At 36.5% G+C, this 26,753-nt stretch overlaps 3 protein-coding genes across 9 annotated transcripts; 1 reads left to right on the top strand and 2 right to left on the bottom strand.

The window, feature by feature from the left end:
• The first annotated feature begins 776 nt into the window (after positions 1-776).
• Positions 777-9,129, top strand: zgc:153151 (uncharacterized protein LOC751646 homolog). Of its 5 annotated transcripts, XM_051115624.1 has the most exons (12): positions 777-865; positions 1,169-1,224; positions 1,351-1,515; positions 1,703-1,951; positions 2,125-2,367; positions 2,486-2,569; positions 3,169-3,632; positions 3,732-3,824; positions 3,919-4,026; positions 6,336-6,410; positions 6,578-6,676; positions 7,294-9,129. In XM_051115624.1, exons 3-12 carry the CDS (start codon positions 1,443-1,445, stop codon positions 7,363-7,365), a joined length of 1,560 nt encoding a protein of 519 aa, XP_050971581.1. In that variant the 5' UTR covers positions 777-865; positions 1,169-1,224; positions 1,351-1,442; the 3' UTR covers positions 7,366-9,129. The 5 variants fall into 5 exon arrangements, with proteins under 5 accessions (XP_050971581.1, XP_050971578.1, XP_050971582.1 ...); XM_051115621.1 differs by lacking the exon at positions 1,169-1,224; XM_051115620.1 differs by lacking the exon at positions 1,169-1,224 and having other exon boundaries at positions 813-860; positions 1,337-1,515.
• Positions 9,130-9,243: 114 nt separating this feature from the next.
• Positions 9,244-16,506, bottom strand: LOC127168611 (ciliated left-right organizer metallopeptidase). 3 transcript variants are annotated; one of them, XM_051115619.1, is made up of 15 exons: positions 16,440-16,506; positions 14,682-15,045; positions 14,477-14,570; positions 14,295-14,346; positions 14,073-14,222; positions 12,865-12,957; positions 12,674-12,758; positions 12,405-12,550; positions 11,999-12,182; positions 11,248-11,311; positions 10,704-10,800; positions 10,484-10,588; positions 10,222-10,350; positions 9,982-10,106; positions 9,244-9,843 (listed from the first exon to the last, which is right to left on the bottom strand). In XM_051115619.1, the coding sequence occupies exons 1-15, from the start codon at positions 16,443-16,445 to the stop codon at positions 9,600-9,602; spliced, it is 1,938 nt and encodes a 645-aa protein (XP_050971576.1). In that variant the 5' UTR covers positions 16,446-16,506; the 3' UTR covers positions 9,244-9,599. The 3 variants fall into 3 exon arrangements, 2 of the variants coding, with proteins under 2 accessions (XP_050971576.1, XP_050971575.1); XM_051115618.1 differs by having other exon boundaries at positions 9,245-9,843; positions 12,865-12,990; XR_007828125.1 differs by having other exon boundaries at positions 9,702-9,843; positions 9,982-10,072; positions 12,865-12,990.
• Positions 16,507-16,744: 238 nt separating this feature from the next.
• Positions 16,745-26,520, bottom strand: lrp10 (low density lipoprotein receptor-related protein 10). Its single transcript, XM_051115225.1, is given in 11 exon segments — positions 16,745-18,507; positions 19,816-19,945; positions 20,109-20,303; positions 21,615-22,033; positions 22,134-22,292; positions 22,294-22,499; positions 22,621-22,811; positions 23,918-24,056; positions 25,352-25,384; positions 25,647-25,835; positions 26,413-26,520. Coding segments are annotated over 10 exon segments (2,142 nt in total). The 5' UTR covers positions 25,696-25,835; positions 26,413-26,520; the 3' UTR covers positions 16,745-17,886.
• Positions 26,521-26,753: the final 233 nt, after the last annotated feature.

Below are 26,753 nucleotides of genomic sequence, written 5' to 3' on the forward strand. Positions count from 1 at the left end.
CTGACACCTTATTGTCATCCTACTGACTGCAAACACGTCTGAACAGACTCTAATTTGACCTTCAAATTAACTGAAATTAACTCAAATTAAACTTTTTCTAAATGATAAAGTACATATTTTCATCTCATTTGTTTAATGGGGTTCTCTTTGTGAATTTTCAAAATTTGTGTGAAAATCTGACGAACTTTTTGGTCATATTTATGCAGAAATATAGAAAATTCTAAAGAGCTCACAAACTTTCAAGTAGCACTGTATTTGTTGATTTCTTGAACACCTGTGACTGGCCATTGCGTTAAAGTTTGCCTGAATTTGAAGATTAACCTCTTAAACAACGGATTTTTCCCTCTGTACACTTGCCAGTCCTCTCACTGTAAATAAGAGGTTCATTGATTATAAAGGAACTTTGTGAGAACGCGATGAACTGAAGTAAGTGACACATTTAAGTAATTATCAAGGAAGAGCTATTTTCGCACTTCTAGGCTACATTTCAGAATTTGAATAAAAGTTTTGTTTTTCGTCCTGCTAACAGCCATATACCCTGTACATGGCCGTAGTTTCGGGAGTGATAAATCCCTAGAGGGACTGCTGTGGGAATTGTCACTCCAAGCTGAACTCAAACGTTTGCAGCCCTGCTCTTATATTTCATCTCCATCACTGCCATTATCATAGGTTGAGATAAATCTTGACCCTGTTGTTTGTCACGTTTTCTTTTCAATTAATTGGGTCGATCCTAGCCGCTAGGGGTCAGGTTAAAAAAAATCCTTTACAGTACGGGCAGATAAAGTAGTATATAGCAGAAAGTGAAACTATTAAAGGCAGGACATTTTCTCGCGTAGATGTTGTTATAGAACTCAATCTGGTACTGGTAAGTTTTTCACAAATTCCTCCCAAAAACATTTTCTGCATCCTAAGTATTTCGGTATTCTACTTGATAATCACTTTTTAGGTTAAAATAAGGGTCAGTAAGCTTGTTTAGAAACCGTGTTCCGGTGTTGTTCTGCATTCGGCCACTGACATTGCATATTCAGAATAAATAATTGTTTATTTTCCTTCGTGAGCAATTGTATCTTCTCGTATAGTACCATGAAGTCCTATGCGGTGTTTGCAACCATACAGAACAATTCACAGAACAACCGTCTTTTATTCGATTCATTTGTGTTTCTTGAAGGCCTGTCTAAATCTCAGCTGAAAACAACTTGTTTTGAACTGACATGTCATTAAAATGTATGTTACCTATCTTACTTTGTCATATTTGGCCATGTCATTCTTGTAAAAGAGAATTAACTTCATTTATTCATTTTTATCTTTAAATAATGATTACTTGCTTTTTAATGTTTACTGGTTAATGAGTACTGTGAAGGAGTGGGAAGGCCTGGTGACATCCATTATGAGATAACATGAATTCTGCAACAACTTGTATAAGCTGGTGGATTGTATAAGAAATGGAAGAACCCTTCTCAACAACCCCATCAAAGTGCAGACATGGCAGAAGAGACAGTATTGATTTGCCGCCATGTAAGTCTTTGTGGTCTGACTCTGAACTTACAGTGCATACAGCCATCCAATAATAAAATGTGTTTTTCAATTCACTGCACATGAACAACTAGTAGGTTAAGCCATTACATTACAATGATTTTAATGAATATTAGGGTTAGGAGTGTTAACTTGATTATTTAATGCAAGTCATTTCCCTGTTTTGCAGTTATGGATCTCCACAGCATTCCTCTTCTGACTGAGGAGTGCAAGTGTCCAGTATGTCTGGATGTGTTCACAGATCCAGTCACCACTTCATGTGGACACAACTTCTGCAAGAGCTGTCTGACAGAATGCTGGGGCAGCAAACAGGATTACAAATGCCCATACTGTAAAGAAATATTAAGCGAAAGACCTGATTTAAAGAGCAACACAGTTCTAAGAGAAATTGTGCAACTCTCTGAGAAAATCACAACAGGTAGGCATGTCTTTTAAAGTGAAAATATTTTAGAGTGCAACAGACTTTTGTGTTTTTCATTAATGTTCACAAACGTATTGTGATCTGCACAATCTTTGCTAAATTTAGAACTGAAAAATCTGCACTTTTAAACTGAGGAATTTCTTAAGTGAATACATTTCTTTTCCTTTCAGGCCTGTTCTGCACTAGTGGTCCATTATCTGAGGAGCTCCAGTGTTCCATCTGTCTGGATGTATTTAATGATCCAGTCACCACTCCATGTGGTCACAACTTCTGTAAGGTCTGCCTGGAAATGTTCTGGGACAACAGTCAGAACTGTACCTGCCCATTCTGTAAAGAAACATTCAGCAAATGTCCTGATCTAAGGTGCAACACAGCTCTTAAAGAGATTGTGCAACTCTTTGAGAAAAACACAGGTATATTTTTGTGCATGCTTTGTTTGAATAGTGACAAAAATGCTGTATAAAACAAGCATTTACATTTGGCACATTTGTCCATGGCACAAGTTCAATTTCATTTTCGAAATTTTTAAAGGATACAAAAGGGAGTCCATGATCACAGAATATTCACAACCACTAAAAATTGAGGACCAAGAAGAGACTCTGTGCAAACCTTCAGGTAATCAATAATAAACTGAAATCTTCTATTCTTCTCATAAAATACACTACCAGTAAAAAGTTTTTGAACAGTAAGAATTTTTAAAGAAGTCTCTTTTGCCCACCAAGCCTGCATTTATTTGATCCAAAGTACAGCAAAAACTTGCTGTATTATTTAAAATAACATCATTTGAAATGTAATTTATTCTTGTGACTTCAAGGCTGAATTTTTAGCATCATTACTCTAGTCACCTGATCCTTCAGAAATCATTCTGATATTCTGATTTGCTGCTCAAAAAACATTTATTATTATGGTGAAAACAGCTAAGTAGATTTTTTTCAGGTTTCTTTGATGAATAGAAAGTTCAGAAGAACAGCTTTTATTTAAAATAGAAATCTTTAAAACATTATAAATGTCTTTATCATCACTAAAAAGCGTCCTATATCTTTATCTGTAAATATATTAACACTTATGGATAAATTAGCTTCTTTTTTTAAATGAAGCTGTTTGCAGATAGTTTAAAAATATTTATGTATAAATATTTATGTTTTTATGTTCACATACTATTTTTAGGTTTTTGTAATGTATGTTAAGTAGTTTTTCTTTTCTTTTCTTTACAGTAGTGGCTTCCTCAAGCAGTGTCCTGACTGAAAACCTTCAGTGTTTCATTTGTCTGGAGGAGTCCACTGATCCTGTGATGATCCCATGTGGACATAACTTCTGTAAGGCCTGCCTGAAGGAATGCTGGGAAAGCAGTCATGACAACACATGTCCATGCTGCAAAGAAGATTTCACCAAGAGAGTGGATCTTAGAGATTTTGAGCAGCTATTGTCTCAATCTGAAATGCTGAAGTGTCAGAGCTCCTACCATGAGACTAAACTGAAGCCTCATGAGAAAGCTGTAAACATAAAGGAAGTCATGATGACTGACCTTGTGGAGGATATCAATCCTAAAATAATCCAGAAACATAGAGCTCTGGAGATGTTCTGTGGAGATGATCAGATGTCTGTGTGTCAGTCCTATACTGAGGGAGACCACAAGACCCACAACACTGTTCTTGCAGAAGACAAGATTAAAGAGAAGGTAACAAAGAATGATCAGTTAATTACAACAACAACAATGAAAAGTAAATCTTAAAACTGCTGGTAATGTAAAGCATCTGTATTTTCCCCCTTATCACAGATTCAGGAGATGCACAAGCTTGTGCAGCAGATGATCCAGGACACAATAAAGATAAATAAAGAAATCAAACACTTTGAAATGAAAATGAACAAAGTGAGTCCTATGTATCATATTATATTATATTATACTATATTTTTAAAACATACTGGATGATGTAAAGCATCTGTATTTTCCCTTCTCATCACAGACTCAGGAGATGCAGATGCTTGTGCTTGTGCAGCTTGTGCAGCACACCATTCAGGACACAATAAAGAAAAATACAGAAATCAAACACTCTGAAATGAAAGCGAGCAAAGTAAGTCTTGCAACATATTCATTTATTAAACTATTACAGTGAGGAAAAAATATATTTGATCCCCTGCTGATTTTCTATGTTTGCCCACTGACAAAGAAATGATCAGTCTATAATTTTAAAAATTTAATAGTTTATTTTAACAGTCAGAGACAGAATAACAAAAAAAAAATCCTGAAAAGCACATTTCAAAAAAGTTATAAATTGATTTGCATTTTAATGAGTGAAATAATTATTTGACCCCTTCGCAAAACATGATTTGTACTTAGTGCCAAAACCCTTGCTGGCAATCACAGGCCCTGTTTACACCTGGTATTAACATACGTTTTCGTCGATCTGATCACAAGTGGACAACGTTAAAGGGGTCATCGGATGCTAAGTTCACTTTTACATGTTGTCTGAACATTAATGTGTGTTGGCAGTGTATGTACAAATCTACCCTATAATGATAAAAATCCATGCTGTGGTTTTTAATTAATCTGTAAAAATAATATCCCCTTTTTCAAATCGAACCATTCTCAGATGCCTGTCGTTCTGGCGTCACACCTACAGAGGCCGCTTCCACGATAGTTGATTGACATTAGCATCTTACCTCAGATCAGTTGTAACAGTCAGACCTCTATGTTTCGATGCCAGAGCAGGGATGTAAGTTAGACAAGAATTGAGCGATTGAGGTGTTGTGTTGCTGGATGTTATAATGAATGTAGTGGTCGTCATTTACTCCCGACTAAAGTAGCAGCTAAAGTAAACAGGCTCGTCACTCCACAGAGAGTAGAGAGGGGCGGGGCTAGCAGAGCTCATTTGCATTTAAAGCAGCCTCGACCAGAATGGGATATTTTTGCAGAGCTGATTTTGGCAAGTTAAAAAGGGTGTTGTTTTACACTACCATTGAGAATTTTTAATCAAAGTATATTAGATATTAGAGACTTTTCATTAAGACCCTAAAGAATCATGTCAACTTGCGGAAAATGGGCATCCGATGACCCCTTTAAGTACAGTTGTAAAAGGGGTGTAAAACTTGTCGAAAGCTTGCCCACTTTTGACCGAACCACTGTTTTTGTTCGAACCACTGATGATCATTAAACGTAGCGAGCACAATGTTCCACCACTCCTGACTTCTAGTGCAAATCCACAGTGTTTGAGTCTTGAGGCTACGATTGCTAAAACGAAAGCGGCTGCTCTCTGCATTTTTCTCTTTTGTCTAATTATACGAACGTGTGAAATTTGTCTGAGCTTAATAGTGGTGCATGATAACTTTACAACGCTAGGTGTAAATGGGTATGTGTCTCCATTGTCCACTTGTGATCTGATCAACCAAAACGCATCTTAATACCAAGTGTAAACAGGGTGACAGAGATCCGACGTTTCTTGTAGTTAGCCACCAGGTTTGCACACATCTCAGGAGGGATTTTGTCCCACTCCGCTTTGAAGATCCTCTCCAAGTCATTTTTTGAAGCTGACATTTGGCAACTCGAACCTTCAGCTCATCACAGATTTTCTATGGGATTAAGATCTGGAGGGCTAGGCCACTCTGGGACCTTAATGTGCTTGTTCTTGAGCCACTCCTATTCTGCCTTGTCCATGTGTTTCGGGTCATTGTCATGCTGGAATACCCATCCACAACCCATTTTCAAAGCCTTGGCCATGACAGTACATGGCCCCGTCCATCGCCCCTTCAGTCCTTCATGGCGTAGTGTGTTACCAATTGTTTTCTTGGTGACTATGGTCCCAGCTGCCTTGAAATCATTGACAAGATCTTCCCGTGTAGTTCTGGGCTGATTCCTCACCAGTCTCATGATTGTTGAAACTCCACGAGGTGAGATCTTGCATGGATCCCCAGACCGAGGGAGACTGACGGTTATTTTGTGTTTCTTCCATTTGCGAATAACCACACCAACTGTTGTCGCCTTCTCACCAAGCTGCTCAGCGATGGTCTTGGAGGCCATTTCAGCCTTGTGTAGGTCTACAGTCTTGTCCCTGTCATCCTTGGACAGCTCTTTGGTTTTGGCCATACTTTTAAGAGAGTGCTCCTAATCTCGGCTCAATACCTGTATAAAAGACACCTGGGAACCAGAAATCTTGCTGATTGATATATAGGGGATCAAATACTTATTTCACTCATTAAAATGCAAATCAATTTATAACTTTTTTTGAAATGCGTTTTGTTGTTATTCGGTCTCACTGTTCAAATATACCTACCATTTAAAATATAGAACATTTCTTTGTCAGTGGGCAAACGTACAAAATCAACAGGGGATCAAATAATTTTTTTCCTCACTGTATACTGATGTCTGCGTTTGATCTGATTTTAGAAAAAGGAAGAGAAAGAGGAAGCAGACAACATTGCCCTCTGCACTGATCTGAATTACTCCATCGAGAAATATCAGGTACTGAGATTATGTACATGTTCTTGAAGCACTAGGATCATGAAGTCATTTCTGAACACTTTTTTATAAAGTTTATTTGGTATTACTGTATTGATTAACATCAAAAGATAATTAGAAATCTTCAAACTACTGGATGATGTAATTTGTATTTTCCTTTCTCATAACAGACTCAGGAGATGAATATACACAAGCATGTGCAACAGATCATCCAGGACACAATGAAGAAAAATACAGAAATAAAACACTCTGGAATTAAAATGTGCAAAGTGAGTCTTGCAACATATTATTCAGTTGTTTTAAAATACACTGCCCTCCAAGAGTTTGAAAACACCCCTGGCAAAGTGTGGTTTTGGACGATATCAGCATAAATCCTTATCATTTTTTGGTGCAAATACATTAAAGTAACTTGACATTATCATTGAAGGCCAGCAATAATAATTTTCATTTTGATTACATAATAATGGCAATATACGCATGTCACAGTCAGACATGCCCCTTTGCCAGCTGTGATGCCTGGTTACTGGTTTAAACTTGGCCTATTTTTGGTTCTGCACACCTTAATAGCTTCAACAGCTGATTGCCAATTAAGTTTAGAATACAATGAATTTAGGCCCAGATTATGCAGAGCTGTAATAGCTGCTGATGGTGGATATTTTGATGAATCGAAAATTTACGTTTTTTCTATGTATAAACTGTTTATGTAATAAAATATGTTTTCGTAGTTTGTGTTGTCCCTTATCAGTGCAAAATTATCACAAATTAAAAAGGATTCATGCCAATATTGTCCAAAACCCCACTTTTCTAGGGCGTTTCCAAACTGTTGGAGGGCAGTGTATTATATTTTATTATATTATATTGATGTCTGTGTTTAATCTGATTTTAGAAAGAGGGGGCTTACAACACTGAGCTCTGCACTGATCTGGATTACTCCCCATTCTTGTACATGTATTCTTGAAGCACTATGAAGGATCAGACAATCCTCAAATGCAAACTGTGTGTTTTGCTTCAAGAGAACAGCTATACATTTGTGTTGTGTTTTACTTTCTTTTTTATTATTATTCTTCATTTGTGATGTGATCTAGGAAAACCCAACACATGGTAAAATCTGACCTTTTTTAGGTTTTGATATCATATGTGACTCTGGACCATAAAACCAGTCTTAAGTCACTGGGGTATATTTGTAGCAATAGCCAAAAATACATTGTATGGGTCAAAATTATTTTTTTTTTATGCCAAAAATCATTAGAATATTAAGTAAAGATCATGTTTCATGAAGATTTTTTTGTAAAATTACCGTAAATATATAAAAACTTTTTGATTAGTAATATGCATTAGTAAGAGCTTCATTTGGACAACTTTAAAGGTGATTTTCTCAATATTTTTATTTTTTTGCACCCTCAGATTCCATATATTAAAATAGTTGTATCTCTGCCAAATATTGTCCTATCCTAACAAACCATGCACCAATGGAAAGCTTATTTATGCAGGTTTCAGATGATGTATAAAGCTCAGTTTTGAAAAATTAACCCTTATGACTGGTTTTGTGGTCCAGGGTCACATATGAAAGCTGGGCTCAACCCTTTCCAAAGTTGGCTGATAGCGACGATTTTTTCAGGAACAGAATTTTGAGAAAAATGGCTTAAAGTGAGACGGCTTTCACTTTCACTTTATGGGTTTAACGAGAGCTGTCTGTCAAGTTAGGAGTGCTATGCTGCATCATTACACAACCAGACTAATGTCTCTTTTCCGTTGTTTATCACGTGCATAGTCTCCCAACTTTTGATCGCCCATTTTATGTTTAGATAGCACAAATGCAGCGTACCTTGTAGTAAAAGCGAGTGCAGCGCAACTGTTCGCGCACTGTGTTTAAAACAGACTGTCATCAGACTCCTCCTCTTCAGTAACTTCATCATCCGATCCTTCATCTCTGGATGTGAAACAGTCCATTATAATATCGTTTAGGGCACTGACATCACTAAGATTTAGCAGACTGAGATTTCCCAGATCGCATCACATTTATTCTTCATTCATTTATTCATTTATAATCATTAACCATTTAATCATTTTATTATTCCATTTAACCATATATCATTTATAATAATCATTATAGTCTTTTATATATCCATTTCATTGATTAATTAATTGATTATTCATTTACATTGTTATATTGTTGTTTTTTTTTATATTTTTTCCATTGTTGTTTAGTCTTATGACTGTGTGGTTTCAAGGGCTGTTTTTCTTCATGGATAAGAGATACGAGGGAATGTTTATGGAAACTCAAGGTTTATGGCATGTTGTTGTGAAGCAGTTTGGTATAACAAAACTTGTTAGGTTTGTGTTCTTCAGACGAAGTCTGAGCATTAAGACATACACAACTAAGACTATTCAATAAACTCTGCTCATAACCATATGCATAACCAACTTTATGAGAAACATGTATAGGCTGAAGAGTGTAATAAGTGGCTTCCTTTTATTAGTGTTTGTTTATGGAATGACTTGTCAATATCTTGTTCAAAGTTAAGTCAGGAAAACAAGTTTTTCCAAACAGTGGTTAGATAGAAGAATTGTTTAAGAAACTGGTTTGGAAATGTTCATTATTACTTTGAAATCACTGTTTAATTTTAGCTGCTTTGGATTTTATGGTCTTGTTTATTGACTTTGTAACCATATCATTTGAAAACTATTGTAATCTTGTTGACTAAATAAATTCTAAGGATCATGTTGCTGTCCACTGACTTTTGTAAGTACACATAAAAGTCCTACAAGACTTTAAATAATAATGGTATAGTAATTTGAATGACTGAATAAAGCAGAGAATCTGTCTTAGTCCAGAAAAGGGCTATTGGTTTATACAACGTCAATTATATATTTTAAAAATTTTTATTTAAACTATACATTTTACAAAAAAACTTAATATTCTATAATAATCTTTGTTTTTTCAGTGGAGAGTAAGTCGAAGTCGTGTTTAAATCAAAGACAAACATCATCTTTCATGTGCACGCAAGATTTATCAAAGGACTTGAACTAAGGAAAGTTTATGACCATTGTAAAAATCTATGTTATCACACCACACCTTTATCATCTGCATCATAAAAATATTTGAATACATGTATTCCAAAAGATGTTTAATTATTTGTTATAATTTATTTACTTATTTTTAACTTTCTGAATTTTATTTGTCCACTACTATCAGTTCGTACTGATGCATTGAGTTTGTGGCATCTGTGGCATGTATGAAGGCTCATTGACGGCATGTACTCTGACCCTGACTGATGAACACTTCCTGTAGACGTGCATTCCAGCAGGCAGTAGAGAGAAAGCAGCCATGAAGCTCAGCACTGCTGCCACAATGACCTTAGACACTGTGGCTGAGGAGCGACGGATGAAACTGGGACGAGGAGTGGACCTGTCTTTCTTGATCACATCATCATCACTATAATACAGAAAACATATAACTTAAAGAGAGACCCAACTGACACAGAAACACGTTGTGTTTTGAGTTCTGTAACTGCTGACATGTTCTGATGCAGATAAAAACATTTAAATTTTAGAATAAAAAGATTAGACAAACCTTTCAATGAATGTGCCTGCATTTAGATGGTCAGCTGCCTTCTGTCTTGATGTAGTAGGAGCTAAATCAGAATATTTACATATTCTGTTGTCTGGGCAGAAAATGAAACCCTCATAACCAGACACCTACATAATTTAGAGACAAAGTTATAACAAATAAAAAGTCATTATGCTTAACCTACAGGGTTTAAATAAGGTTTATTTAAAAAGTTCTGAGATAACCAATGAGTTTCTCACTAACCTCAATGCTCTTTCCTGCTGGACAATCCAACCAATCAGAACCCATCACCTGAATTTGATATTTGTTTATTCCAGTGCATCTGTGTCTGTAACAGTGACCTGCCACTGGTGCACTAGCAGATGCATTATTCTAATGAAGGAAGGATAAAGATTTTTTAAAAATTAAAACAGCCTTTAAAAGTGAATCTGGTATCGTAAAACTGCTTTGACATCTTAAAACATTTCTAAATAATTTTGTTCATAAATGTGAGCACGTGTGGTACCAGTCTGGTGAGGTTGGATATGAAACAGCGGCTGTCTGAGCCATATATCTCTCCACTCCCTTCAGTCAGTCCACTCCTCTCATTCTCCTCTTTCCAGCATTCACTCTAATGAAGATAAGTGGCAATACACAAAGTTTCTGAGAAGTTTTGTTAAGATGACAACAAAGTGAGAGACTTGTGAAAGAGAAATAGAACTCTAAACAGAGCACAGAACACTTACAGCATTTGCTAGGGGTTTGAAAATGTGGCAGCCATCCAGATACTGATCAGTGACACACTCCCCCTTGTGGAAGTGAAGGTAATGACATCCCAATCCACTGGGAAAGAAACAGTGGACACTTTTACTAAATGTACTCTAAAATTAGATCAAATAAAATAAAACAATTTTTAAAAATATTTTACCAACTTTACAAAAGCTACAATTTTTTAACAAGCCCACTTTTCTCTTTTTCTTTTTTCTTTTTTTGCAAACAAAAAGTATTCTCAAAATTAAGGTTGAACCACTGATGTCACATGAACTATTTTAACAATGTCCTTACTACCGTTCTTGGTCTTGAACATGGTATTTCTGTTGCTGTCTATGCAGGGTCAGAAAGCTGTGGTATTTCATCAAAAATATCTAAATTTGTGTTTCAAAGATGAATGGGCTTACAGGTTTGGAATGACATGAGGGTGAGTAATTAATGACAGAATTTAATTTTTTTGCGTGAACTATCCCTTTAAATACATGTAATTAATCAAAAGAGCATTTTTTGTTTGATTACCTGTCTGTGCAAAAGAAAGTTGAATTGTGACAGGTAGAGACAGATCCAAACTGATGGCCTTCACCTAAAACACACAGAAACACATCAGGAATGGTAAATCAGTGAATTTGCAAGTACAAGGTTTGACTCCGGACTCAACAAGTGCATAATATTTATAAGGATAAGTCCACTTCCAGAACAAAAATTTACAGATAATGTTCTCACCCCCTTGTCATCTATGATGTTCATGTATTTTTTCAACAGCCGTAAAGAAATAGTTTTTTGAGGAAAAACATTTCAGTATTTTTCTCCATATAATGGACTGTTATGGTGCCCCGAGTTTGAACTTCTAAAATACAAATGCGGCTTCAAATGATCCCAAATGCAGTCGTAAACGATCCCAGCCTAGGAAGAAGTGTCTTATCTAGCGAAACGATCTGTTATTTTCATTTAAAAAATACAATTTAAATACTTTTTAATCTCAAACGCTCGTCTTGTCATGCTCTACCTGAACTCTGTGTATTCTGGTTCAAGACAGTTAGGGTATGTTGAAAAACTCCAATCGTATTTTCTCCCTCAAATTCAAAAATCATTTCAAAATCATCCTACATCACTGCAGAAGTTCCGACACAGTCTTTGCAAAGTGAACATGCAAAGATGATCAAACACCCTCAACAAAAAAGGTAGAACATGAGATGGTAGTTTTTCGACATGTCGAAGTGGACTTCTTTAACGCATGTCAGCTGAATGGACTCAACAGTGGATGCTTTACCTTCTCCCCACACCAGGCTCTGAGCTCGACTGAGGTTCACTGAATACCAGCCTGTGTCCTGGAGGGCAGCGAGTGTGATGGGATCGATGCGTATCAGTGACGGCTCCACCAGTAAAGCTGCCATGATGGAACCCTGAAGCACACGAGCCTCCCAGTGTGATGAGAGACCATCTGAACCAGCATCCTGAGAGGAAGAAAGACAGGAAGTCTTTGAGTATTTCATCTGCGTTTTACATTAGACTGTTTGTACCAAGTATAAATAGCAACTCATGGCATTGTATTTACACTAAGTGCAAACAGTGAAAGATGCTGTTCAAAGTATAAAGGAAAATACGTAGTAACAAAAAAGTGGTAATCACTAAGTGCTGAGTTGATGCTATAGTAGTGTCTTGTTTGAAATGAGTACCTTGTTCTCTAATGGAGCTCCAAGGTCAGTGTGGGTAGAGTTGAGGTGTTTTTGCATTTCTCTGATCACAGTAGGAGAATACAGTCTAGCTTGGCCCATCTCATCTGTGCTGGTCAGCTGGCCATGAGACCAACAGTCAATGCCAGCTTCATAACACACACATGAAAAAATTACCAGCAAATGCAGGGTTACGATAAACACCGTAACTCTAATATATATCTATTTAATTATATATAGAACATTTAGAAAAATAATGCAGTGTTACTTACCCTGAGAAGAGAGGGAACAATCCTTCCATCGGCCGAAGAGATCTTTACTGAAGCCCAACACATGGAACAGCTCATGGATCACTGTCTGTACCGAAACAAAATAACAAAGAGTGAATGCTGTAATCTACATTTTTTTTTAAATTAATTATCAGTAACTACAATTCACTTTACTCAGTCACACTCGCTGTCACCTGCACAAAGTGCTCATGTGTGTATCTTTCCATACTGAGTGTCTCTCTACAGATGATCATAGTTCCAGCAAGAGGACGTCCCTCTGAATCTGTCTGACAGTGAGCAGCATAAGCCAGTATACTAGACTGAAGAGACAGACATTTTGAGAAAGCCCACATTTTCTCCTCTAGTGAAGATCAATTTTTTCAGAAAGGACACTTGACTTTATTACTTGCCTATGGAAAAATGTTGAAAAACTGTCATGATTTAAAAGGAAATATGTTACAGACATTATATTACAACCTGCATTAATAATATCTCAGTGCACTCAGACTGGGACATGACAAATATTAAAATAAAATCATCATTTTATCTCATATATACATGACCAGTCAAAAGTGTTTGAACTGTACGATTTTTAATGTTTTTTAAAGAAGTCTCATGCTCACCAAGCCTGCATTTATTTGATCCAAAGTACAGCAAAAACAGTAAAATTCTGAGTTTTTTACTATTTAAAATATCTGTTTTCTATTTGAATATATTAAAAAATGTAATTTATTCCTGTGATTTCAAGGCTGAATTTTTAGCATCATTACTCCAGTCACATGATCCTTTAGAAATCATACTAATATTCTGATTTGCTGCTCGAATGACTCCAAGCTTTTGAATAGTACAGTGTATAATGTTACAAAAGCTTTTTATTTCAGATAAATGCTGATCTTTGGATCTTTCTACTCTTCAAAGAATCCTGAAAAAAAATGTACTCAACTGTTTTAAATATTGATTAAAATAAAAAAATGTTTCTTGAACAGCAAATCATGTAAATCACATGGAAGGATCATGTGACACTGAATACTGGAGTAATGATGCTGAAAATTTAGCTTTGCTCACCGGAATTTATTAATTTGAAAATATATTCAAATAAAAAGCAGTTATTTTAAATAGTTTAAAAAACACACAATAGTTGTTGTATTTTGGAAGAACAGCAGAAGAAAATTAAAAAAAAAAAAAAAAAATCTCTTACTGTTCAAAAACATTTGACTGGTAGCGTATACATACAAATTTATTTATTTTTTTACTTAGTAAAAAACAGTTTTATAGAAAGACCATTTTTACATTTTTCAGCCAAGCCCAGCACTTAAATTTCATTACCTGCTTGTGCAAAACATGGGTAGCACATTCTCATGAAAAAGAGAAATATATACAGATCCGAGAGAAATAGCTCTACCTCTGCTCGACATTTATCTGTACTGTGAGTAAACACATAAAGCAGAAAGTCGGTGTCAGCAACTCCCGTCCCCTCTGGCTTCAGCACTGTCGGGTCTGGATGCTCAGGATGTGGATAAACAGCACAGCCATTCAGGTGTTCATCTGGCATCTGTAAACAGCCAAGACGGAGCAATAAGAGCAATATTGTGAGTAATGTGTGCTTATGTATGAAAAGACTCACAATTACGCCAAGGCAGGTCTCGAATCTGTAGTTCTCATTGGCTCTGCCACATCTGAGGAGAATGACATATAGTTGACTAATAATACATTTTGAAAATTCATATTATTATTTATAGAAGAAAACAAATGACAGAGCTCCTACAAACAGTAGAAGAGCCAGAGAAGAAGACATGTAAAACATACTTCATGTGGTTAACAGTGCTGCTGTTTCTCCAGATGAATTTGCAGTATTTGTTTATGTCTCTGTTCAGCAGCAAACTATGTGGAACTCGCCTCACTATGAACAAACATCCACATAGACTTACTAAAGAAGAAAATATGGGGTAAATCCAAATTTATGTCTCACTATACTTGTTTAGTCTGTACTTCACATAAAACAGCCACACACCTGACAGTAAATTGGAAATTTCGCTCACAGCATCATCAAGTGCGCTCATTAATCTCTCTCGCTCCCATTCTGTGAGGGCGGGGCTTTCCGAAGGGATCCAGGCCTTGATTCTGATTGGTTGTAAATCCGTCATAGATTCCACACGTCTTTCTGCTCTCTGATGTTTAGAACTGCGTGGGGCTGGATTTTCCTGTGACGCAGTTTCACTCAAGGACCGATGAGCAAAGGCGTATTGACCAGTGGGCGGGGACACAACTTTGATTGATCTCTGAACTTGGTCAAAGATGCACTTCCCCAAAGTACATGGAAACCTCGGCAGCAGTAATATGCCAATAGAAACGCAAAGTGCAAAAGGCATGATCAACTATAGTATAGAAGACAAAGAAAAGCACAATTATTTGAATAAATAATTTACAAATGTTTAAAAAATATTAAGATTACAAAAATGCATTGTACATACTTTTTTAAATCTAATATTAACTAACGTTAATTATAAACTTAAACAAGGACACAAATTGTCTTCGAAAAAGAGTACCTAAATGTAAGACGAATTAACACCACCGTTCAAATGTTTAGGGTTAGTAAATTTTACTAATTTATCCTAATTTACTTTTCTTTTTTTTATTTTCTGTGGAAACCGTGATACATATTTCCGGGACTCCTTGATGAATATAAAGTAATAAAAATAATAATCAAAATAATGCCCTTGTTAAATAATTACTTTAAAAGTTCAAACTTTTTAATGACAGTGTACACTACCAGTCAAAAGTTTTTGAACAGTGAGATTTTTAATGTTTTAAAAGCAGTCTCTTCTGCTCACCAAGCCTGTTTTTATTTATTTATCTAAATTACAACAAAAACAGTAAAATTTAGAACTATTTTTGCTATTTAAAATAACTGTTTTCTATTTGAATATATTTTAAAATGTAATTTAGTTCTGTGATCGTTTTCAGCATAATTACTCCAGTCTTCAGTGTCACACAATCCTTCAAAATTATTCTAATATGCTGGTTTGCTTATTGTTATTATTATTATTTATATCAATATTTATAACAGTTGAGTACATTTTTTTCAGGATTCTTTAATGAATAGAAAGATCCAAAAATCAGCATTTATCTGAAATAAAAAGCTTTTGTAATAAGCTCAATTAGCACATTTAAGTAATTTTTATAAAAGTGTATAGAAAAAAAAACATTACTAGTGTGCATCTTGAGACAAAACAAAGGCACTTATGTATTTTAAGATCAGTCAGTGCAAGTTCTTTTCAACTGAACAGCTCAGACTTACATTTTAGTCTAGACTTAAGCCTAGCATACTATTGAATGGCATATTATTCAAAAGCTTGGAGTCAGTATAATTTTTTAGTTGTTGTTGGGCAAGAAATTATAGAAATTAATACTTTTATTTAGCAAGGATACTTTAAACTTATCAAAAGTGATGATGAAGACATTTATAATATTACAAAAGATTTCTATTTCAGATAAATGCTGTTCTTCTGAACTTTCTATTCATCCAAGAAACCTGAAAAAATTATACTCAGCTGTTTTCAACATAATATATGTTTTTTGAGCAGCAAATCAGAATATTATAATATTATTTCTAAAGGATCGTGTGACTGGAGTAATGATGCTAAAAATTCAGCTTTAAAAATCACAGGAATAAATTACATTTTAAAATATATTCAAATAGAAAACAGTTATTTTAAATAATAAAAATATTTCAAAAAGTTACTGTTTTTGCAAAAAATATATTTCTTACCAGCATGGTATCAGTCCTTTAGCTTGTATTTGGAAATGGTGAACAAGAAAACTTGCGTATCTGTTTGTCTCTTTCTCTTGTAAGGAGAACAATCAGGTATTCCTTCTTCACAGGAAGTAAAGAAACTGAACCAATCACTAACAATGCAGGCTTTGATGTGCAAATAAGACAATAACCTCTCACTGTTTCACCTAGAACAGTCACCTTCTTCACCTGTAACTCGTCTAAACATTCAAAGCTTTAGAAAAAAAAAACACTCTAAACCATAGCATTTAAGTAGGCACATGAAATCACACAAGGAAGAATAAAAGTGCAAATCATTTTAATCTTCGTGGATTTTCCAGCTGGTTTAGCAAATATATACAGTGAAATTCATCCTACTATCATCAATTAATCTAAGATCATTCCCACCCATGTCTTTCTAATCCAATCAACATTCAGCAGATGAGAGTTCAACATTTCGGCATTAAAAATACAGAGTAAAAACAACAATGACAGGATAAAAGAAGGAGTGAAATGATAGATCACACCAGCAGTTGAAACTAAGTGACTATAGATATGGCACTATGACTGGTTGCCTGTTTATTGTCCACTGAGCCAGAAAAGTATGAAATCTAAATTTTTCATTTTGTAAGACATATTCAAGTTATTGTGATATAATGAAGTCATTCAGACTGGTGGTGCATATGGAGGTGCGAGTGAAACCTCCGAGAAAGATTGTCTCAACTGAGTGGTTTACCACTGTCAGCTAGTTCACTCTCTCTCTCATATACATATACACACACACACGCACGCACACATACACAATCACTCACTCACAACACACAAGTTTTTATTATTAAGTTATTGCCACAGTTGCCATGCACTACCATATACATAGCGAGGGTGAGTTCTACATCTATGTGTAAACTTTTGTGCAAGTGAGTTTGGCCCTACGTGCAAGCACATACGCAGTCATATACTGTCTAGTGATGTACAGGAAGCTCAATCAAAGGCACTTCTGAGGAACACACACAACAAAATATGTGGCCTGTAGCATTATGAGGTAAACTCACATGTATGCACATAACACAACCATGTCGGCAGATTTAAAAAAAAAGAGCTATTCTAACTAAAATCAATCTTTTTAACCAACGTCACGGCACAGGATCACACAGAGGATCATTTCGTAAGCCAGCCAGGGAGATTCTTTGTGCAAATGTTCTTCTGCCAACACTTTAGATAAGTGCACAACCAACATATCTGTGTGCACACAGTCACTTGTCAAAATATCTTCGACCCACATTAATTCAATACTCAGGAAAAACAGATGCTCTAATACAAGTTAAGGCACCAAGCCAGCACAAGAAGCAAACATGGTGACGTTCACGTGCTGAAAAGAGGAAGGCAGGAGAGCGAGAACAAGGTGAAGAGACAGAACTAAAAAGGAAACGAAAGAATGAGTCGCTCATGTTAGCAAGGGCACATCATCTTCAGAAGTTGTGTCATCAGAGAGAGGAATCAACAGCACTTCATCTTCAGAGGAAGAAGAGGAAAAAGAAGGGGATGCTGAGAGAGGAAGAGAAGTAGAGGACGGGGAGGGTCGGAAACGGGAAATGCTCCGTCCCAGAGTGTGGAATAGAGATGCCAGGGAAGGGCTGCTTGGGGGGACAGTGACGGGTGGGATCTGTTGTGTTTCAGTGACTACGATTGACTGGACAGAAAAAGGAGGTGGGGGAGAAGGAGGAGGCGGAGGAGGAGGAGGAGGAGCCTCCACTTGCTGCTGTGTTTCTGTCTGTTGGGATAAAGCCAGTTTTTGAGGCAAGGACTGACTGGCTGCTTCTGTAGCCACTGAGGAGATTCCAGGACTTGACTGACTAGGCTCAGCGCTAGAATTAGCAGCTTCTGTCTGTTGGGAGGAAGAGGCGGTGGTCTGGGTCGTCCTGGGGGCGGATCGAGGAATTAAGCCCCATCTTCGTAGGCGTCGCATAGCTCTGCGGACAAACCGGGGCCTACGTCTTCGCCGTAGAGAGGAAGCGTTGTCTTGCCTGAGGAGCTGTAGTATTCCTCTCAGGGAGAGTGAGACAGTCTGGGGAAAAAAAAGAGAAAGTGAGAATTGTGGAAACAAAAACATGCAAAAGTGAAAAAAAAAAACCAAACACAAATAAAGCTGCAAGCAGCGATTATCGAGGTCCAAGTGCTTTAAGGCATTTAAGCACGTATGAAAAAAGACATTGCATATTTAGCAAGCCAGTAACCAACTAAATCAATGATTTCAAAAAATGTGATATCGCTCCCCAGTGGCCAATTTCTTTCAAATTTCTCACAGACCTTTAGGGCCGATGCGGCAAGATAAAAACATCTGAACTTTCCTGAATGCCGCAAGCGCACCGTGGGTCATGTGACAAGAACCAACCAATTAGCTTCATCCTTTCCCGCAACAACATTGAAAGCTCAGCCAAGATGGAGAAACAGCTGATCATAGCTGTACAGGGATAGGTATTTTTAAATAAATTTAGCAGCAGAGCTAAAGCAAGCAATTTTAGTGCTGGAAATCCATTTGCCCTTTGCTGAAACTTCTGCGTCTTTATTAAGAGCGCAGGTCATGGTTGCTTAGCAATGGCAGACGCCACGGGAGCGCAAGCTATAGAGCGCTTTGAAAAGGAGAAAGAGGCGCACCTAGCGTTTTTAGGCACGACATGGGAACTGCCCTTTAAAGTGCCACCAAGTGGCCAAGCTCAGATTCCGCTCTTACATACACGTTGTGCGATTGGCGAAGACCTCTCATTCCGTTCAAAAGTTATAGCTGTTTTAGTAAAAGCAGCCCTGCGCCTTTTGAAAGTTTTGCCATCCCTTTGCAACGGAGAGCTGAAAGTTCAACTTTTATTTAATGATAATTGATAATCATTGTCCAGAGAATCTTCCTGCACTGGTTTGGTTCTGATCAGGCAGAAAACCTAGGACTAGTTCGCAAAAGTAGGTTTTTCAAAAAAAATGCTATATACACTCGCAAATTTCTCCATGTGTTTTGTCTGGCGTGAGCCAAGGATTCCAACGACATGAGACACTTCAGCTTGTGATGAACAGTTTAGGGGTTATGAGTTATTTTGTACTTTTGATCGCTGTAGCGCCTCGTCAGGCCGATTGAGGTGAGCCTTGGTGACGTTGTCGGCAAAAAATACTACCATCCCTCCAAGTTTCAAGTCTCTAAGACTTATGGTTTGTTCTGTCTAATCAGTTTAACATGGAGATTGCTGATTCTTGGCCATTCTAATAATTATTAATAAGCTACAGCGATTTTAATATATTCTAATTTTTGGGTACCAATATGGATATCATTAAATGTGATGAATTACATGTTTTCTATCAAGCTTAATGCATTAATAAGAGCTCCTACCTCATTGGGGTTCTCAGTAGGGAAGTCTTCCACTGGTGGGATGATTCCCTGAGCAATTAGCTGACCGTAAGAGGGCGGGGCCTGCTGCTGGATCAGTTCGGCCTCCTGGCGAGTGATTGGTGCGAACATGCTGACAAAACAAGAGAACAGTGCACAGAAATTCTGTTACTAAAAGGTACCGTTATAACATTATACACCAATGATATTCTGATCTTACTCCAAAAAAAGTCACCATAAAATCATTATATTTGAAAAATTATTTTAATTGTATTATCTGGTTTAGATGATTCTACCTGTATTCTCGAGTGCGTAGGGAGTACAGCTTGCAGGTGCAACCCATTGCAATGACTAGCAGAAGTCCGCAAACTAGGCTTCCAACAGTAGCTGCTGTTATGACTTTTCGGGGCAGGGTCACAGTGCAGTTAAGCTCATCTGTGCCATCCTTACAGTCAACCTGTCCATCACAGCGCCAGCTCTCAAACACACACCTGTTTTAATCAATAAACATTGGTAGAATTTAAACACAGAATCCATCATATTGTGGGAAATATATATATACCATTAAAAGTAGTGTATAAAATTTTGGGGTCAGTATATAACCAGTCAAAAGTTTTTGGACAGTAAGATTTTTAATGTTTGTTAAAGGAGTCTCTTCTGCTCACCAAGCCTGCATTTATTTGAGCCAAAGTGCAGCAAAAATGGTCAAATTGTGAAAGATTTTTGCAGTTCAAAATAACGTTTTTTTTTATTTGAATATATTTTAAAATATAATTTATTCATCTGATTTCAAAGCTGAATTTTTAGCATTATTACTCCAGTCACATGATCCTTCAAAAATCATTCTAACATTCTGATTTGCTGCTCAAAAACATTTATTATTATTATTATTATTATGTTGAAAAAAAGCTAAGTAGAATTTTTTTAGGTTTCTTTGATGAATAGAATGTTCAGAAGAACAGCATTTGTCTCAAATAGAAATCTTACATATCTAAAAAATTTAAAGCAAGTGCTGATCTTTGAACTTTCTACTCGAATCCTAAAATGAATGACAGTTTCCACAAAAACATTAAGTAGAACAACCCTGTTCTACACTGATGAAAGTAAGAAATGTTTCTTGTGTAAAAAAAAAATCAGCATTTTGGAATGATTTATCATCATCAAGATCATGTGATACTGAAGACTGGCGTAATGGCTGCTGAAAATTCAGCTTTGCCATCACACAAGTTGCATTTTAAAAATGTATTCAAATAGATTTTAAATTAGTTATTAACTTAGTTATTTTTAATTACAATATTTTCACATTACTATTCTTACTGTATTTTTTAACAAATAAATACAATCCTGACTGATAACCATTGGAGACCTAATTAAAAAACAACAACGACAAAAAATGAACAAGAAAAATAATATAACCATAGCATTTACTTGTTTATTAAAGCAATAAGCCCCAAGAAGCCGTGGTTTATAGTCTATGTATAACAGCTAAGGGGCATTGTTAGGCATGACACGAAGCGGAATTCACCATGGCTTCACAGGGCTTATTGCTTTTATAAAACGGTTATTCCCTATACGTAGTATGGTTTCACAAAATAAAACAGAGCAAATAAAGTGTAGTGACATTAATTAAAACATTATTCCTCCGGTATACAGTGTAGTTCTTCAGAAACGGTTGTGGATGCAATGAAGTGGCTGCTGAGCAACACACAAATGTAAACAAAAGCGTATGTTTGCTTTGAACGCGGCTCAACCAATCAGAATCAAGGACCGGAACTATCTGTTTTATAAACACATATACAAACCTGTCACTGTCGCAGTGAAATGTTCCAGGTTGACAGATGGTACATTCTCTTTCATCAGTCCCGTCTGCACAATTAAGCTGGTAGTTGCAACGCTCATGAATCGAGAAACAGACTGGTCGTCCGGTCTGGTGAATTCCTCCCATGCCACAGAGGAAGTGCCCAGCCGGACAGCCCCAGCATCCTTCCTCATCCAGGCCCGTTTCAGGACAGTCCCAGTGTCCATCACAACGCTGCTTTGCACTGTAACAGCCTCCCATTGATCCCCCACAAAGCTCCTCCCAAGGAAGGCAGTAATCCTTGATGCGATAGGTCGCATTGAAGCCCCGACCTTCCACTGAAGGCTCCATATGGTAAATCAGCGAAAGAAAGCCAGTGTGGGACTCCACCTCCACTGCTTTGTTATTGGAGACATCATTGATCTGTAATAACCAAGAAAGGAGGTTCAAAGAAAGTTCATAAAAAAAGACTCTAATAGATTAATATGCACTGATCAAGCCATATCATTTGAGTGAAACTCACTGTTTTAATGATGTTGCCTGTTCCGTGGGACTGGTCTGTGATTGTGATCGTGTCTCGAGGACCCAGATCCAGTTGCTGAAGCTCTAATTTGAGCGGTCGTGAATCCTGGGGGTCAACCGTCCACACACACTCCACCGGTTGTCCTGTTTGTGCAGGGGGGAGCGAATGAACCATAAAACGCATCTAAGTATCCACCACATACATCGTCTATTGGTGGTTCAGGGCTGACGCTGTCACATTCGTCCTCGTCAGAGCCAAGCTCATCACCCACGCCAAGGCATTCAACTCGTCCGTTACAGCGCCATGATGCCGGAAGACAACGCTCACTGTAACATTCAAACTCGCCTGGAAAACAAGGACCTGAGTCTGGAAAGATGGGGGAAAGATGAATAAACCCTGTTAAACACTAAAGTTAAGTATTCAAAAAAAAAAAGTCTGTGAGAGGGCAGGAGACGTGAACAATTTCCCTTAATGTGTTGCACTCTACCTTTTATATATGAAAGATGGAACCCTGTTACTGGGTAGAAATGAGGAAGGAAGTGGTGTGTCACTGTAATGTTTCCCCCTGACATCTCAAATGGTGCTGGAAGCTGGGAACCGCAGAATTTGGATGGAGAGCCAGTGAGAGGAACCACGGACACCCATTCCCGCCCACATCTCATATCAAACTGGGAAAAACTTCAAGAGAAATGGACACATAACTAAAAACGGACTATTTGCTGTGTAAGGATCAAAGCAATCTCTCACTCTGTTAACAGCTAAAGCCATTTGTTAATCTATTTACAAATTGAGATACACTCATCAGCGGGCTGACTTTCACATTTGACGTTCATATCTGTACAGTATCACAAAATACAAAAAGCTTTAATGCTCACACTTTATTTTAAGGTGTCCTTGTTACAGTGTAATTATTAAGGCTGTGCCCTAATACTGTGTCCCCTCACAGAAAAAAAAAATCCACAGGATGTGGCGAAATCACACAGTCAGTGATGGACAGACCATTAAAATCAAGTCTGTGTGGTAATATATTACATCAGGCAGGACATCCAAACGCTTGCCTATCATTCATCAACCTCAAATATGGCTTATCATCTAAAATATGCAAGTAGTATCAACTTTATATCACCTTACAGACATGAAAAATATATCTATGGAGCGCAAAATGTCTACTTTCAAAGGAACCAATTCAAATGGAAAACAAATATTCTCAAATTATGTAATCTGTATAAAACATGCATCCACTACTGCGATGAGTTAGTCCACTCTTTAGGCAAGAACAAAAAAAACACTAGTTTATCAATACATTATTAAATTATTAATCCAGCCTCCTTACTTTATTTCTTTGACACATTCATAATCATTACTTTTGCCGGTGTGCTGTGGCAAGCTCTATGCGTGCACTTGAATGCTTATTAGGCTATGTAGGTAATTTAAAGACTCATTATTTTTATTTAAATGGTTTATTAATAAACGTGCGACTAGTCGACTAATCACTTAAAATGAAAGTGAAGTGACCAGAAAAAAACTGTAGTTGAGGAAAGCTCCAGTAATTATATATTTAAATGCTGAGTACTATTAATAAATAACATGCACTTACCATAGAGTCATAACGTTAGGATAAAGGTTTGGTTTAGGGTTGTTAGTTGCTTGTAATTATGAGTCATTTACTGTTATTACTGTAGGTAAGTACATTTGACATACTTAACAAGGACATTGTGTTATTGCTATGATTTCTTTTTTCTATCATAGACCACAAAAAATGGGCAATAAAATTCTGCTGGTACCTGATGATGACCCGCTCTTCAGGTTTTGAGGTTATCAACCAACTGCAGTTGAGTGGACGGGAAGACCAAGCATGGTGGGCAGTGTTATGAATCTCTCCTTGTCTAGATTGTAGTATTTTGGGCGAATGATCACAACGTCCTGAAACAGACAGTTAAAGCAAAGACATTTTTAAAATTGTGCTCTAAACCTTTTTTTGAGAACAAGAATTTGTAATGTTTTTTAAAGAGATCTCTTATGCTCACCACGCCTGCATTTATTTGATCCAAAGTACAGCAATTACTATGTAAAGTAACATTTTTCTATTTGAATATATTTTAAAATGTAATTTATTCCTGTGATCAAAGCAAAATTTCAGCATCATTACTCCGGTCGTCAATGTCACACAATCTTTCAGAAATCACTCTAATAATTATGCTAATTTCCTGTTCAAGAAACATTTATTATTATTATCATTATAAATAATTAAAACAGTTCAGTCGTTTTTCAGGATTCTTTGACGAATAGAAAAATCCAAAGATCAGCATTTATCTGATATAAAAAGCTTTGGTAACATTATACACTATACTATTCAAAAGCTTGGAGTCAGTATAACTTTTTTTTTTGGAAAGAAATTATAGAAATTAATACTTTTATTTAGCAAGGTTACTTTAAATTGACCAAATGTGAAGATAAAGACATTTATAATGTTACAAAAGATTTCCATTTCAGATAAATGCTGTTCTTCTGAACTTTCTATTCATCAAAGAAACCTGAAAAATTCTACTCAGCTGTTTTCAACATAATAATAATAATAATAATAATAATAATAATAAATGTTTTTTTGAGCAGCAAATCAGAATATTAGAATAATTTCTGAAGGATCATCTGACTGAGTAATGATGCTAATAATTCAGCTTTGAAATCACAGGAATAAATTACATTTTAAATATATATTCACACAGAAAGCAGTAATTTTAAATAGTAAAAAATTTTCAGACTTTTATGGTTGTTGGCGTACTTTGGACCATATTAACGCAAGCAGAATGCAGAAGAGACTTCTTTAAAAACATTAAAAATCTTACTGTTCAAAAACTTTTGACTGGTAGCGTAATTCGGAGAATTTAAATGTATTTAAAACATATAAAGACAGTACTGGAAAGAAAAACAAAGCTGTCAAGCAGGAAGTACAGACGAGTCACACTGGGGAAAAAAGGTCCATTGTCTACTGTCAATTGCATAGTGATGCATGATGCACCATTCACACAAAAAAGTCACTTGTAAACCAAGCAGCATTCTGTATTTTAATTCGCATTAAATCCTGGATGCAATATTTTCACTCCTCTCCATGACTATTCTGGTCAGGAATGTTGTATTTTTAACTGGGGCACTGGATGTGAAATAAAATGAGTGTTCAGACTGAAATATAAACAAAGAGATGTCAAGCTCTTACTTACCAGCACCGAGGACCAGCTCCAAAGTGCAAGGAACTGTCAGAGCAAAAACACAGAAGTTAATCACATAAAAGACCAGCATTGCTAAATGTTATTTACTGCCAGTTATCACAATGTAAAAACAATCAACCTTTTGTCTACCTAGCTTGACCCTAAAGTCACCATAGGTATCCTTTGGTTAAGACAAGGTCAATATTTTGAGCTACATGAAAAGTTTACCTTAGATATATATAATAAGACAGTTCAGTGTTCCATATTTGCGTGATACACACTCAAAGACAAAATTATGATATCTTACCTGATAAAAACAAAAGACCTAAAACGCAAAAACTAAGGGAAAAAGACATCCTAACAAGCCAATGACTGTCGTTGTCTCATAAAATCAAATAAAAATACAATTTATAGAAAAAATTTGGTCGGTAGATCCATCAGCTCGCCACAATTACAGGCGCCATCGTCACCAATGCGTCTTGTTGGAAGTGTTTAGCTGTGAAGACAAAAATAAACACCATAAACTACCATCATTTAGACAAAGAAAACACTGACAGCTGGAGCTCAGTGCTGGGCTTTCCTTTTGGTTTCCAAAATAGTGATTCAATCTGAAACAATAATCAGAAAATAGTCAGTGATACACTAATAAAAACGCGTAAAACGTGTTTAGAAAGGATGACTTCCTGTCTCGCTCATTTCTCGACAGTGACGCAACTCGGTGTTAGGCAGAGTAGCGCAGTAATGTTTAGATACGAAACAATCAAACTATTCAGTGACATTTCATACATACAGCCAAAGATTATATTTAAGAGCATCCCCTTACATTTCAACCGTAACACAGTGATAGGCCGGACGACCAGCTTCTAAACCGACGCATTGTTACAAAAGTTTCGTTCGCGACTTCTAGCCAGCCTTTCTCACTCGCCTGATTTTAGCTAACGCTAACTGGCTTCCTGCTACGTTACTTCATAACAGGGCACTTTTAGGACCTGGTGCCATAGTACAAACTATTCTGATTGGGATTGTTTCCATTTACGCGTAAATATTGTGTTATTACTTTTTCTTTACCATACCTTTTCTCCTTATCTGTTGTTGACATTCGTTCTCAGACACTTCCGTAAGTTCTGTTTCGTCTGTAGGAGACAATGCGCCACCCATTTACGTTTCAGTGACGCTATGCACGGCTCCTTCTGCTTGTAATGTTCAGCTTTCAACACTAGATGTCATCATTTAGCGCTTTATAGGCTACACCACTATTCTCAACATTGGTGTTGTTTTTTACACTACCATTTAAAAAGTTACAGCGCAGATACTCATGCTTTATTCCACATATTTTAATATTCAAAAATAATATTCACAAGAATAATACTTATAATAAACAACATATATCTGCGTTCACTGGCAGAGAAGAGTA

The sequence above is a fragment of the Labeo rohita genome, chromosome 7 (assembly GCF_022985175.1).
Source record: "Labeo rohita strain BAU-BD-2019 chromosome 7, IGBB_LRoh.1.0, whole genome shotgun sequence".
In the NCBI taxonomy this organism is placed as follows: Eukaryota; Metazoa; Chordata; class Actinopteri; order Cypriniformes; family Cyprinidae; genus Labeo; species Labeo rohita.

Bases quoted from the DNA above. Each gene is read 5' to 3' on its own strand.
- zgc:153151 (XM_051115624.1), top strand. From the start codon at position 1,443: ATGGAAGAACCCTTCTCAACAACCCCATCAAAGTGCAGACATGGCAGA. The intron at 1,516-1,702 runs GTAAGTCTTTGT...CCTGTTTTGCAG, and splicing joins CAGTATTGATTTGCCGCCAT to TTATGGATCTCCACAGCATT. The intron at 6,677-7,293 runs GTGAGTCTTGCA...ATCTGATTTTAG, and splicing joins CTGGAATTAAAATGTGCAAA to AAAGAGGGGGCTTACAACAC.
- LOC127168611 (XM_051115618.1), bottom strand. The intron at 14,347-14,476 runs GTATGTTTTACA...CATTCTCCTCAG, and splicing joins AGCACTGTTAACCACATGAA to ATGTGGCAGAGCCAATGAGA. The intron at 10,351-10,483 runs GTACCACACGTG...TTCCTTCATTAG, and splicing joins TATCCAACCTCACCAGACTG to AATAATGCATCTGCTAGTGC.